The sequence below is a fragment of the Coturnix japonica genome, chromosome 3 (genome assembly GCF_054131305.1).
Source record: "Coturnix japonica strain WE chromosome 3, WE-NBRP24, whole genome shotgun sequence".
Taxonomy (NCBI): domain Eukaryota; kingdom Metazoa; phylum Chordata; class Aves; order Galliformes; family Phasianidae; genus Coturnix; species Coturnix japonica.
In genome coordinates, this window is record NC_140665.1 from 86,224,041 (window position 1) to 86,239,461 (window position 15,421).

Below are 15,421 nucleotides of genomic sequence, written 5' to 3' on the forward strand. Positions count from 1 at the left end.
TTCAGTATCCCAGGCACTCCTTATGATAGGCACACATGGAAGTGCTTATACCAGTAAACTAAAAAGAAGTCAAGGAGGTTATCAGTCCAAAGTAAAACTGTTGCTATTGTAGTTTCGGACAATGTAAATCAGACTATTCCAACCAAAATACAGATATGATCTCAGAAATAACAGGGGCCAAGGGTTACAGCAAATATGCCATCTGGATGTGGTTTTATTTTGGAATGTGAGAAACCAGCACGATTCAACTCAGTCTGAAGTATATGTCTCAAAAATGTCGGATGAATGCCACCCTTCAAATACATATTTATCTTTGCCAACTACAGGGAAAGCTGTAGGTGACAGATTCTGATGCAGAAAACTACATCATAAATATCTAAAGGTAGGTGATCTGAAGCACATGTTTAATGATAAAAAATGGAAAATGATTTGACAGCCCAAGCTAATTCAGTGTAACCACATGATGAATAACGTCCAAGGATGTTTTTTATAACTCCTGTGTTAGATAAAAATGGACATGCAAATTCTATTCCTAAAACAGCATCAGTGACCAGAACATACTAATTTGGAGCAAAGTCAGAAAACCCAATGGGAGAATAAGGAGCATATGGAGTGATGCCATTTATTTAGTGCATTTGGAGTTTTGAACGCTGACGCAGATATCTGCAGGTGGAACAAATATTTGATGGTACCCAATTATATCTTTAAGTAGAACAATTCTTTTACTTTGGCTCCATCCATCTTTCAAACAGAGATTAGTAGATTAGCAATTTAGCATCACAAAAGATTTATTTCTGAGATAAATAAAGGTGTATAGGAAATGCATGCAGTTATCTGCCCATGAGTGAAAATGAGATCTTAAATATGATGGAGGTGGAAGAATTGAGGGGGAGATGCTCAATACTCGAGGCCAGGTTGAATGGGGTCCTGGCAGCCTGGTCTAATATTAGACATGGAGAAAACATACCAATCACTGGGGAAGGCTGTGATCAGAGACATGCTGAAACAAGGTTAAAACAGACTTCTTAACACAGAGAACATCTGTGAAAAAGGAAAAACGTGGAAAGAAAGAAAGCACAGGGTGACACCATCCCCACATCTTATAGGTGGAAGAATGGGCACCTTCACTTGTATGGTGGAAATGAGGCAAAGTATTTCTCCCAGACCATCTCCATTGCTTTGAAGTGTATGATGTCGTAGCACAAATATATGTGTAACATACAGCTCTGCACCAGGTTTTTTAGGTTCAAAGTACAGCACTGCTTTCCACATTGACAACAGCACTGTGACAGAATTAAGTCCACAAAATGAATTATTGCTGACATTTTCTCACAGACTCTGCCTGATTAGTGAAGCTGTTGACAAAAAATATAAAATATCAGAACTTAATTGACCTAAACTAACCCAAAATGTGTGTATTATCCTGTAGTGTGGAAAAATGCAGCGATATGTAGTCAATCTGGCTTTATTATAAGTATTATTTAAAAATCATCTCTAAGAAAACTAGTATAAATGATTTCAAATACAGACCAGAAAAGCCAGCCTAACACTACTAAACTTCTTTTGATCCTTCTTCTACCTGGCTTCATAGGGTTTGTTTTGTTTTGTTTTTTCCCAAAAAGAGAAAGTGTTGCTGCTTGTAGCTAACAGGTCAAATACAGGAGACAATCAGATTCCCTTGCTATCACTAAAAGTGCAGCCATTTTTCTCATCAGACTCTAACAATCGTTTTGCTGCATGTCAGCAATTAAAGACAACTAAAGTAATTGGGTAGTAGATTTCAAAGATTTATAGAAGAGTCTACACACAAAATTGAGAAATCCTTGTCCCACTGATAGTAAGGATAGATCTCCCATTAACTCCACAAGGGCTGGAATTAATCCTGAATGTTTGCTAGGAAAAGGTTTTGTTTAATTTACCAGTGAACCTTGTTACTTGAAGAGGATCACGTCTAATTGAGACCATGTATCACAGAAGTTCCACCTCATGCTGGAACAAAATAATTTTACAAGAAGCCCAGAAGCATCCCCATTTGGGAAGAGAATGGAATGGAGAAGTGAAACGTGCTCTGCTGGAATCCTACCATGGATGTCAGTGGGACCAAGATTTAATCCCAAGGATCCAAACAAGTTGAACCAACTATTCAGCTGAACTGAACTACCAAATCTCTGAGGCTTCCTTTCTAGTAAGACGTATTTTTCATTGATTAACAGATGAAAAACATCAGAAAGAATGTTGGCATTTAAGAGGTTCTGCCTTTTTTTTTTCCCCCTCCTTTTAGTTTCTGAAATTCCTCTTAATTTGCACTTTATTTCTGACTATTCATGACAGAGGACATTTACCAGTCTCTGTAATACCAAGCAAACTGCATGAACTTAAGTTTCTATATCCACATAGAAATATCTGTTACTCTATAAAAATGGGTATGTATTCAAGACTTGCTTTGTTGAGTGTGCTTTTGAGAAAGAAATAACCTAAGCATTAATTCTTGGAAGCATCGATTATTGCCAGAGAACATACGACTGTTCAATTTAAAATGCACTTCTACTTCAAAATACCTTTTAATTTTTTTTAAAGCATTCAATAAAATCTTTACATTGTCAGTACTGAAGAAAATGATTTGATTTTGTCGTTTGTTTCAGCATCAGTTCTTTGCAGCCTTTTGATTCACCAAAAAAAATTCAACATTTCATTCTTGGTCTGACCCAAAACAATTATTCCTTTTATTTTCAGGAGTTCATCATTATCTTCCTTGCTGCACCCCCTTGGTGCTGCCTCTTGCTGGTTTGCCATTCTATTGTGAACTTTTCTGCTCTGCTGAACCCGCTGAGGTGGAGGAGGTCTCATCCTTATTTACCTATGGGGTACAGGAAAAAACAGCAGCCTGGTGACATGTTCCCTTTTAAATGTGTTGCCATAGTAACAGGCAGACAATCTCCCTCTTTCCATAACCTTCAGACTGGGAATTTTTCAAATCAGGGTGCAGCCTCTTTTTCTATCTGGCTGAGCTCTACCTGAGGTCTGTGAGAAGCAATGAAAACATTCAGTGTCTTTTCCTGCCACCAGATGATGGGACAAAAGGTGAACCCTGCTCCTGGGACCAGGTATTGGTGTAAATACCACACACCCCAGACAAACCTGACACATTCTCTTATGAGAAAAATGACTTTGTAGAAACGTGCAATGGTGAAATAGAATTTTAGAAGAAAGTTGTGCTAAGAAGTGAAAACTGAGCTCACTACTGAAAGTCTGGGCTGCATCAAAAACATCTGGAGGTGTTGATCCTGCTACAGCCATGCTCATTATGAATAGAGACAGACTGAATTGGTGGCTGGAACAGTGAGACTGCCATGGCCATGAACATCCATGCTTTGCCAGTCTGAACTGTCCTCCAGACAGAGTCTGAGCAGCCTACAATGAGCATGGAGGCAAAACATGATGACTTTTACATATTTGAAGCTGCCCATCATAGGAATATATTTCAAGGGCTGTATGTTTGATCCTGTTAAGAGGAGATGGTATGAAGAAGACCTGTAGTGGAGAAGGTAAGCACAGCAAGGCATTGAAATGAGTCAGTCTGTCATCTCCATTGGAGTCAATCCTCTGCCCGTGTGAAGGTGTGAACTAAGGATCAGCTATTTATCCAGGTGTTACAGAAGTGACCAGGGTGTGCATGCAGAAGAGCAAAGTAGGAACCTTTTTCTAACATCCCACAGCTAAACCTGCTTCACCTTCTTTCCGCATCCTCTCTCTTTCCCCTGTTCCAGAACAGACACTGGAATTAGTATTTCAGATGTGGTCTAACAACAGCACGAAGTTTCTGTACGGAAAAATATATTTACTTGGCTACTGAACTTTACAGCCATCTCATCCGGCCAGCCCTGTCTGAATACATGACTCATTTAGACAAAAAATATTGTCCTTTTTGACAAAGTAACAAATGTGAAACCGCCTTTGTATTCAGTAGTAGAAACAGATGAATAATTCATAGCAAATAACCCATTTGATTAATCTTACATCCTTACAAAGTTCTTTTCGTGTTTGTGAATCGACCTTGGGCCTAATGGGATTTTTGCAGAGTTAGCTAACATTATGAGGTGTTTAGCTTTTACAGACAGCCTCTGCTCTGTCAGTTGTTTGCAAGCATTTGTTGCCAACAGCCTACAGTTAAAATGCAGAATACTTAGTATGATTTTATAGGATGCTCAGAAAATAGGATATAATTTTGTTCTATGAACTAAAGTGATTCACAGAAATCAGCCCTCAAACATAACTATGAGGTATTTAAAGTTCAAAATTTGTTTTCTGACAAATTTCATCATATCTACAAAGCTCTGCAGTGCACTATAACTTCTAGGTGCAGGAACAGCAAGGATCTGAAATGGGATTATTTATAAGTATGATGGAGACTTAAACACAACAGACACTGAGACACTGACAGTACTGAGAAAGGGCTGGATAATTAGGTGGAAAAACAGACATACTGGAAAGTCAGGCTTTTTTTTTGTTTGCTTCATAAACAGCTATATCCTTATTCTCCTTTCAACATATAAGGTCATGAAGGCATGATCATGCAATCAAAAGTGACTGAATAACTATGAGTTACTGTCTCACACTTGAACCACACAAATTAATCAAAAGCATGACTGCAACTATTGTGGAATAAAAATATAGTCTTCTAACCTGCCCTTAAACTCCCTTGTATTTTACTTCGCATTTGGGGTAGATTAAGAGCATAATTAGCAATTACAAACCACCGATAGAAGTTTTAACCTTTTCCTTAACATCAACTTGATACCCTATCTGTACTTGAAAACATAATAGAAATTCACTGAAACAGAAAATTTTAAATGCCAATTTTCTTACTGTGTAAAACATAGGGAGCTGCTAAGTGTTTAACTATGGTAAAATAAGTGACATTCTTGCCCATAAAAAGGAGTCAAAACATTTTTTTCAGTAATCTCTTTTCCCCCTTTGCTGCATCCATCTATTAAGATCTGTATTTGAAGAAAAATTCATCCTATCTTCTACTTTCAAGTGTTTCCCCCTCCCCATCCCCCCCACTCTCATCTGAATGCCATTTAAACACGGCTCATTTTCCATATGCTTCTTGCTTAAACTGTGCTATTTGTTTTTTTTTACACACCCAAAGTGAACTGTTGCTTTACTCTGCACATGCCTGAAGGGAATTATTGTGAACGCTTTGAGTTGTACAGAAGAGTAATTCTATACATAATGTTCAGATCGCATAACTGCTGGATAGAATAAAGCTTGGAACTGGAAGAAATCCAGTTTGTATGCTCAGTAACTCAGAGCAAGCAGCTTGAGATCATGCATGCCAGATCTTTTGCTCCTTTTATTATGTCCTGCTACCTTTATCAGATTGCTTCTCCCATAATTTTTGGTGCATATGTGAACTTGCAGCCACACACATACTTACCCTGATCTCTGTTAAAGAAATAGTAATGCAAAAGCTCTGAAATGTTGCTTGAGAAAAGACTATGAATGCCTGGGCAAGCCCTTTTAAAAGAATCCATCACACTTCTGCCTGCATTAACTAATGAGCTCTTTTACAGAATCAATAATGTAACAATTGAGATCAGCCCTATCCCTTGATACCTTTTCCCAATTAAGGCAGGGGATCATTGTATTAATATTATTTAGTGATTATTCAGCACTTTCACTCTGGTGAAATACTATGCAAACACGTATTAATTCCCACCAAAGCCCAGAAACCTCAGTAGGAAACATAAAATCCATTTTACAAATAAGGGCCTGAAGCCAGAGATCTTTCAATACCAGTGAGATAGTAACTTGAAGCTCCTTAGGACAGTGAGCAGGTATAAGAGTCTAAAATAATGAATGCTCCTGCAGTGAGGTCTACCATAACTAAACTAACATTGCCTCTCTTCTGCCTTGACTCAGGACAATTACTGTACTTCTCGAGGGAAGCTCTTTTTGTGTTTTGTTTTTTGAGGAATGGGTGCCTCAAGCAGTCCTTTGGATAGAGGATGTTTATACAAAAAGGTTAAATAGCCAATGGAATAAAAAGAGAAGGACCAGACCCATAGCACAGTGACTTGAGAAACCTCTTTGGACATTTGCAGTTTCACAGTTGAGTGAGGAGAGCAGGATTTCGTTATAGAAATACTATGGGCATGCACCTCTTTCCATTCGTTATCTAGGAGATTCTGGTACTTAACAGAGGGCTCCAAAAGGGGCTCAAAATTTAGGAGCAAAAATAAATCTTCCCTTGATTTTAGTATTCTTTTTCTGTCCTCCAAACAAAAATAGCTGAAGTTTCCTACAGCACTTTAGTTTCTTTTGGTAGAACAGTTGAGAATTTATTCTTGTTTTTTACTTTCCTTTTCCTCATTTGTATTGATTCCTCCCCACATTCTTCATAGTTGGGGAACGTAATGCCATAATGGGATGGACAGTACGGCAATAACAGTGGAGGTGACAAAGTCCTTGGCTGCAGCAAATGAGAACAAGCCCAAACACAGCAGCTGCAGACACAAAAACAAAGGAAAAAAAGCTGCTTACCTTCAGAAGGTCTCAGGTAGACAGAGAGCTCCAACAAGAAACCCCCTTACATCTACTGCCAACCCTCAAATGAGATCTGGGAAGGGTTGGATCCTGGCTCTGCACCTTCCACTCACTCAGGTGCACCTGAGCTCCTCTGGGTTGGCCCTGCCTTCCCACCAGGTGCTCCATTTCTGATTTAGCATTTCTGCTACAGGGTTCTAGTTGATTGTTCAGTTTAGTATACCTCTTTGTGTTAATCTTTGATAATCTATTTCATATGAAGCTCCTTACTCCTGTAGACATCTGACGTTTAATATTACTAACTTATATGTCATTTGCTCTGACTTTAAAGAAATTATTCATTTCTTTCTCAACCAAATGGAAAGGAGAACAGTTTTGACATACTTCTAGGGCATGATTCATCTCATCCTAAGTTAAACTTCTAAAATAGATCAAATCCAGATATCTAATTTAGACATCTACATCTGAGCTTACTTTCTAGCTCTTAGATGCAATGAATTCTGACCCAAGTTATCTGACCTCCTTTCTATGTCCTGTGAAATGAGGTAGCAGGGCAAAAATAAATAAACACCAAGAGATGTCCTTTCCATGATTTATTGATAGGATTCACCTGCGAGATTCTTATAGAGCCTCACATTTAATTATACCTCCCCTCTTATACAATTATAATTTAGGCAGAAACTGAGAAGCTAAACTAAACAATCCCCAGTTTCTTAATGTATCCATCAGTCCAATCTTTGGAACATAATCCAAACACTTTTTGTCTCTGAGTTTTCAGTATTAATTGAATAAACAAGACCAATAGGAACATCTTTACACTGAAGGCTTACAGAAGACCCTGACTTGAGTGTAACTGAGTCATAGCTTTTCAGAAAATCCTCTTCTAAGAGTTTATTTAAACATAATGGTTTCCCCTGAATGGCTTCCTGCTCTTTGTTCAAACAGTTTCAAACCCCCCTTAACATAGCAACTACGACTTATTTTCCTATCAGCATGCAGCATTAAGGCTTATACAACTGCTTTCAAATACAAAAATATCAAAATACATAAAATACGCTGTTGTGATATATTAAAACAAACATATGCATAACACGAGAAAAGCTACTATGTTCTAAAATGTGTGTTCATTTTGAATAAAGGGAGCTCTAACAAGAAAATACACACAAAAAAACCCACTTTCCATACTTCTATTCCAAAATTAACCACATAAAGTAGTTGCACATAAAACAAAATCTTGATGGATTTCACATAAAACAGCAACAATCTGAATGAAATTGTGGGAACAAAAACCTCAATTATTCACAACATATGAAGTATTTATCTGGATGCACTGAAGCCAGTGGGGTGTTTTACTAATAGCTCTGGGATGCATCATGATTTCATTCATGAGCTCTATGGGCTTCTGATTTCTTTCTGCTGCTGTGTTTTGTTTTGTTTTTTTAAACTGAAGAGGTGACATTAAAAACTCTTTCTGTAATTATTCTGTTGTCTGGAGGGTAGAGATAAAAAGAAAACGACAAAAGAAGGAAAGCTGATAACTTCCTTGAGCGCCTTCTTTTGAATTGCTGGCTGCCAGATGCTACCCAGATCTGCCGTTTTTCTGCTTTAGATTCTCTAACCTGATGTAGCAGGTGAGAAATCCCTGGAAGGACTGGGCTGAGAGGTCTGAGGCCACTCTCATGAACACGAATGGTGCTGTGCTCATTGTGGGCTTTGCTGCAGGGGAAAGCTGTGCCGCAGAGCAGCCTCCTGCCTACCCCCATGGCTGCACCCAACCTCAGGGTGCGCAAACAGAGCAAGTTATCTGAGAGATGACATCTGTACCTATCTCCTCCTCTGGCGTCCCTGGAAAACTGAAGCTCGACTTGAGCAGATCGCCACCCTCGTCTTCTGAAAAGACAGAAACAAAGTAGCTATTTAACAGTGCTGATATTTCTACATACCCAGACATACACTCTCTGCTGGTTTTCACAACCCAGTGATACCTCTTACCACGCAGTATCTCTTCATGTGCTGTTACCTGCAGTATTTACTCTTTTTTTGTTTGTTTTGCCATTAGTTCTAATGTTTTTTAAACTTTAAGAGAAAAATAAAAGATGATTGCCAGACTTTTTCACATCACCGTGGTCATAATATTCATAAGTACCTTTTCAACATCTCTTCCATTGTTCCTTTCATCTTTACATAGTCATGCTGAATTCTTTCGCCTTTCTGTTTCTGTTTGGTTGCTTTTGTTGGTGGTTTTTGGTGTTGGATTTTTTTTAATTATTAGTATTATTATTATTATTTTTGGTCTTTTAAATATTTATTTCAGGAGGGATGACTGTTGTCAGTCCTCCAGCTAAACCATTTGTATCTCCCAGCTCTGATGACAGTAATTAATGCCACTCATGATTTTCTGGTCACTTTTTCTACCTTTCATTCACTGCCAGTTCAGTTCTGTAATTTGGAGCTCTGCTTTTATTGGTTTTGCCTCACTATTCATATTTCCTATGAGACATCTGCACAACCTGTTCCACACCCTCACCACCCTCTGAGTAAAGAATTTCTCCCTGACATCTCACCTTGACCTATCCCTATATGCCCAGTTAAAATGTACAAGCAGCCTTCCACTGTACTGTAACTTCCTGTGTTACAAGCACAACTTCAAAAGAGTGAGAGAATGGAGTACTTCATAGTCCATCGCTATGTGTTCAACAGCAGTTCTTCAGAGAAAGGCAAAATCAGGTACTGCAGACCTTGTTTTGGTTGTGCATGACTGAGGACTGATCATTCCTAACTTTCAGGCAAACAACCTAGCAAGCTGGAACCAACTTTACTAAAAGGTTCCTCAGTCCCCATATCAGGCACATTAGTTTTTGCGGTTCAGCTTATAAGATAAGGCATTTTGCTTGTTTTATTGCTCCATTTAACAAATAAATGCATTTTGTCTATTTCTTGGTTGTGAACTTTTATTTATACTAAGTTTTCTTACCAATTATGTCACAGAAAGCAAAATGACTAAATACGTTCATGCAGATACTAAAAATATTGTTCCTGCTTTAGACAATTCCCAAAATTAAGAATATACAATAGATACCAATAGGATGTATAGATATTGCATTGAAAAGAAGTCCTGATGATGTTAAGAAAGTAGAAGAAGCTGATTTGTCAAATAAACATCTTGTTTATAGACTCACATGTTAAATAAACTCACTCGGCTAAATGCCGCCTGCTAGAGATCTTGTTAAATGATGGATAAAAAGTCATACCTAATTTTAAAATGACTGGCATATGAATTCATATTAAACTTTATTTGGAGAGGTAATGGACAACACTAATTAAATAAAAGCACAAATTAGGCAGTTTCCATGGAGACTTTGCTCACATGATCTGGCTACATTGTATAACTCATTTGCGTATCCTCTAATTTGGCTGCACGGGGTTAACAAAGGAAATGAAAGTTAAAACAAAAAAATATTCTGAAGGTTTCCTTAAATTCATGTAAATAACTTGATTTCACTTATAGCTTCACAATAAAGAAGCTCCATGTTAAAAGAGTAGTTTTGTATTTCTTGAAAAAGAATAGTTTTTGATTCATTCCCAAGTTTCATCATGTACATGCATTGAGAAACACCTATAGAATGATCTGAAGAAAATAAAATACATAACATTATCTCTCCCATGTAAGATGTCAGCATTAACCTCACAAATATGTTTGAAGTCTACAGTGAGCAGACCAACATTTTAACTGGGCATATAGGGATAGGTCAATGTGAGATGTCAGGGAGAAATTCTTTACTCAGAGGGTGGTGAGGTAGTGGAACAGGGTGTGCAGAGAAATTATGGATGTCCCATCCCTGGAGGTGCTCAAGACCAGGCTGGATGGGGCGCTGGGCAGCCTGAGCTGGTGGGTGGCAACTCTGCCCATGGCAGAAGGCTGGATCTAGATTATTTTAAATTCTCTTCCAACTTAGGCCATTTCATGATTCTAAGAAGTCTAGACTAAAGATTTAGGGATAGGATAAAGTAGAATAGACATTTATGGTTTTTATGTGTTTGAGAAAAAAAAAAGAAAAAAAAAAAAAGAGGAAATTTCCTTTGCAAAATGAAAGGCCGTGCAACTAGATCTATAACTCAGATTATGTCTTAGCAATAACATTTCTAAGTAAATTTGGAGAATTAAGTTATTTTCTTTCCACTTCAATTATCCAGTAGAACTACAATCCTAATTTGTCTCTTTTCATAGCTATCCTCTCTGAGCATATTTGTGAATGTTGGTGAGCTTGTTCTCTAAGAAAACCTGTAGAGGGCAAAAAAAGTTAGAATTTACATCCAGCAAAAAAGTTGTATTCTTTTTTTGAAGAAGGTCAGTCTTGAATGTCTCAAAGGAACTTACAATTTCCTTGCCATACACTAAGATTTATGAATCTGCATGATGGATTTGAGTAGCTCTCAGTGATTAACTTGCTTCCTAAATGGGAAGTAAGTTTTAAACTGAAGACTTCTTACTTCTTTATACTTTATGACTATATCTATTCACATTACTAATTTGATGTTTAGACTATCTTCTCAAAAGGCTACTGTCGGTACCTGCAGCCCACAAAGAGAGTGAATTTTTGTATTCTGCTCTTATGAAGCTTAAATTAATCTAAATTCTCAGTGGCTTTTTCACGATTTCAAAGACAATCTTTGTGTGAAGCTGAACTGTACTTCAAAGTCATATTAGTCCTTCAGCAATAGACTTACATGGTCTTTGTTTGTTCAGCTTACTGTTTTCCCTAGGAAATACAATTTTTACTGCAGACTATGGAAATGAAAAGTGTAACAGCATCACAGTAACCTTCACATCTCATGGCAGTGAATCCAGGCAGGTTATTACAAAATTCTCCTGCATGCTAGAATTCATGTATCATAAAATGTATGCATTCATTTTATTTCATTCACCCCTTCTATGTCATAGATCAGTAGTATTTCAGCTTGCCTTTTGCTCAAGGTGGCCCTGCTGATAGAAAGTTTTACACCACTGGATGTAAAAGAAAATGGTAGTCATATTATGGAGTGTTTTGACTGACAATATATTGCAAAGAACAATGATATTACAGAATTAGACTGATTTACAATTTACAGTTTCAGGCAATGTAAAGAGCTCACAGCCCAGACCAGGAACACAATCACTAGCTAAAATCCCTTCTACATGTATACCATCTGCATCAAAAAACTCTCTGAAACTGAAAAAATAGTAAAAAATGTCTTCACTCTGAATAGAGCTCACAAGAGTGACTAAAAATGATAGGCTTTAAAAATGCAGAGACATTTGCTTCTGTGAAAGCTGAATGTATAGTCAAATGATGCTGTGATCTGCATAAAGAGAGCACAAACTGTCATTTGCATCTAATATCTCCTTTTCTTTCTGAAAACCCTGATGGATTTGTCTTGCATTCCAGTGCAACACTGCAGACAACACTTGAGACTGTGATAGGAAGCTTTCACAGCTGCAGCTCTTGACTTAAGCTTCAGAATATCAGCAGACATGACAGAGCTGGAAGCCTGACAGATCCAGACTGCTTATTCAACCCTGAGGCTGCTACAACTACAGTGAGAAATGAAATGGGTCAGTGCCTGAGATCAGCTTTTATCCTCAGAACAGGCTGAATGTGCATTAGGAATGTGCAGTGGCTCCAGCTTTTCTTCACCCCACTGAAGAGACATGGCCTGGGGAAGTGCTTGCTGGCATAGACTGAAGGAGCAAGGGTGTGTGGTGGGAATGATTGTGTTCCATCGCAGTGCAGAGTGTTTCTGAGGAGTTATCAAGCACAGAGTTAGATTTAGGTTCTTCTATTTGTTTGTTGGGGTTTTTTGGGGTCTGGAGAATAGGCTGAAGTACAATGTAAGACCATAATAAAACTGCTGAAGGCCACAGAATTACATTAATGTTAGATATGGGTAAAGGAGATGCAGTTGATCTCTTGGGGTCAATTTTTCATTGTGCCTGAGCTGTGCTTGTTACATGACAGTAGGTCAGTAGGATATTACTTGGAGTTTTGGGTCAGGAAAGTGAAATTTCTGTACAAGCTAATAAAGGTATTGTCTCTTCTTTCCTGCTCCCTTCCATTTTCCTGTGTTCTAAGTGAGTATTTTGACAGGCATTGCACATAAGCCATCTGCTATCACTTCTTTTCTTCAGCCTTATCCATCCATCAAATTTTATCATCTCAGTTTTAACCTTTCAGTCTGCTCTCTAAGCAGTTTAGTATTAGTTTAAATTATTTTTCTTCAACTCCCAAGTCTTGCACCAAGACGCGTCTCTATGTTGGCTCTCATTTCTTATGCATTCATTCTGCCCTCAGCAAACTGGCATGCTGTTTTCATCTCCAAAATATTCTTCTTCCATAACCCTTCCATCCCCAGAAGAGGTATCAGTCTCAATAAGTTGGCTGCTCACCTACTTTAAAAGGATCATATCAGCAAGACTCATAGTCAATTAACTGCCTTCTCCATCCCTATATGAGAGTAAGGCAGAACTACAACTACAACCCATATTGAACTTCTCAATTTATTGGATTTTAATTTGTTATTGGCCTTCCCTGGACCTCCCACTGATCTTTTTTTTCTGTGTGCTTTTCTTTCAGCCAGTAAGCTCCCTATTGTAACTGTTCTTTTATTTCTGTTTTAAAGCAGCACCTGGCATATTAACTGTGACAATGCATGACAGAAAACAGAGGCACTAAAATGTCTGGATTAAACAGCAGGTGCAACTTCATTTGATCACATAATAACCAAGCATAAAATGCATCTAGAGTACGAATAGAGGACTTGCACCACAACACTCCACAATCACAAAAAAAAAAATCACCTGTGTTAGACTACAGATACCTAGATACCTACAAAAGATACCTGCTGTAACTCAAAATCCACTTGTCTGCTATCCAATTAAAGCGTTTCTTACAGGTGTCCTTTGATCCTAACAAATGACATTTCCTCTCAGCTGGAGGGGTATGTATCACTAAGAACTGTCATTATGCTAATAACCTTGGGGAAATGCCTCCATGGATTTTTCCTTTGTTATGTTATCTGCTGGAAGATGACTAATTGGACTAGCTTGGACCATCTCTGGGTGGCCATACTCACTTGTGACAAACCTGTTCCTGGCCAGTCTCTAAGAGTTCACATCTAATCAATACTACAACATCTATGTAGTAAATTAGGCATGGGGAAGGCCCATTCTCTGGCCATGAGGCCAGCTGGCATGGTCTTATCACATACGGTCCCTTCCCATGCTAACTCCCCAGTCAAGCATGGGAATTATTTGGGAGACTGTACATTAATTGTCCAAGGTCAAAACTAACACAAGTTCTAATAAACATTATAAATAGTTAACTTCCTATTTCCTGGGCCTCTGTCTTGCAGCCATTTTATTGACTGCTACAGATGCAGTCCATGCATGTACTGTCATACAGTAGAATTCTCTCGTGGATTAATTTGATAGCATGCTGGTAAGCAGGAAATACACAGGAACACTTCTGATTGAAGTAAAGAATAAAGATTATCTCAGGCTTCTTAAAGTTATTGAGGTTTCCTTTGGAAGAGACCTGTGTGAAGAGGAACAGTAAGAAGAATTCATTATTTAAATTCTTCCATTTTTCTCATCACTGCCTCATTTTTTTTTTTTTTTCTGTTGTTCCTATTTTTTTTTTTACACACAAAAGTGTTCCTGGTGGATCCAGCAATGACCCATTGATCCCAGCAGCTGGCTCCAGCAGTAGCCCAAAGTGGACGCTGCAGAAAACAGCATAAAACAGTGCACATAGACAGATTGCCTAGAAACCCCTTCCAACTTCCTGTAATCAGCACTTAGAGGACGTCCTGAGATGGAAGTACATTCTAGACCAGTGTTTTTAATAGCCACCAGTGGATTTATCCTCTATGGGATTCATCTAATCTTCTCTGAGCCCATTTATACTGATAGCCTGCACTGCATCCTGTGCCAGTGCACCTCACAATTTAATTATGTGCAATTTGAAAAAGAATTTCCTTTTTGTTTGTTTATCAGGATGCCCAATAACTTAATTATGCACCCCTCATTCTTCTGTGGTGGAGAATAATGCATCGTTGATCCCTATTCACTTTGTCTATATCATTTATAATTGCGTAGACATCTGTCATATCCCTGCTTCAGCCATCTCTTTTTCAAACTGAGGAATCAATCTGTTTAGTATTTTATCATTGTGAATCCATTCTAAATCTTTCATCATCCTTTTCACTATTCCCTGCATATTTTTGTTGCTCAGCTATGTCATTTTCAGACACAGATGCCAGAAATGTAAATGGCTTTATGGGATGGGTTTTTCTAGAGGCATGATGTAGTTCTCTGCTTTGGATTCTTTTTATTTCTATTTTTCCTTAATATTTTCATCTGCCCATTTCAAAACTTGGAGAATTCATTATTCATATTAAGTTGTGCCCAAGAGACACAACTAGTTTGACTTCTGAAACACAAACACATTTCTCTTACATATTACTCTAATAAATATTGAAGAACCCTGGCATTTTAGTTAGCTCAGGCTACTAACAAGACTGCTCAAACCAAACAATCCGTCTTCCCCCACCACCCCCAGAAGAACAGGACTGAGGAATTCCCTGTCTGTTGCTTTCATCAAATCTACCTTCTTTCATGTAACACAGTGCCAGAGAGCAGGACTTTGAAACTAGACTTCAGCTGTCAGAGAAACTAGCCAGGCACACAGCCTATTAAATCAAGGAGAGAAAGCTGGCAGCATCCCTGCGGTCTTATCTCTGAAAAAGCGTAAAATGAAATATATTGCAGGGAATCACAGAAACTGTCAGGGGTCATCTTAGTCTTGGCAGCACCAATTCCCTCCTCCTGGCTTTT

The 15,421-nt window shown here is 38.2% G+C and overlaps 1 protein-coding gene across 39 annotated transcripts in view; it reads right to left on the reverse strand.

Moving 5' to 3' along the window:
* The window catches only part of DLGAP2 (DLG associated protein 2), a 440,056-nt gene that overhangs the window by 92,167 nt on the left and 332,468 nt on the right, over positions 1–15,421 (reverse strand). For 18 of the 39 annotated variants that reach the window (XM_085542130.1, XM_032443247.2, XM_085542112.1 and 15 more), the window contains one exon: positions 8,374–8,439. The exons of the other annotated variants lie outside the window; for them this stretch is intronic. Coding sequence is in view for 10 of the 18 variants with exons in the window: in XM_032443247.2 (XP_032299138.2) it covers positions 8,374–8,439 (66 nt within the window). In the remaining 8 variants the exon portion in view is untranslated. The remainder of the gene's footprint in view (positions 1–8,373; positions 8,440–15,421) is intronic. 39 annotated transcript variants of the gene reach the window in all.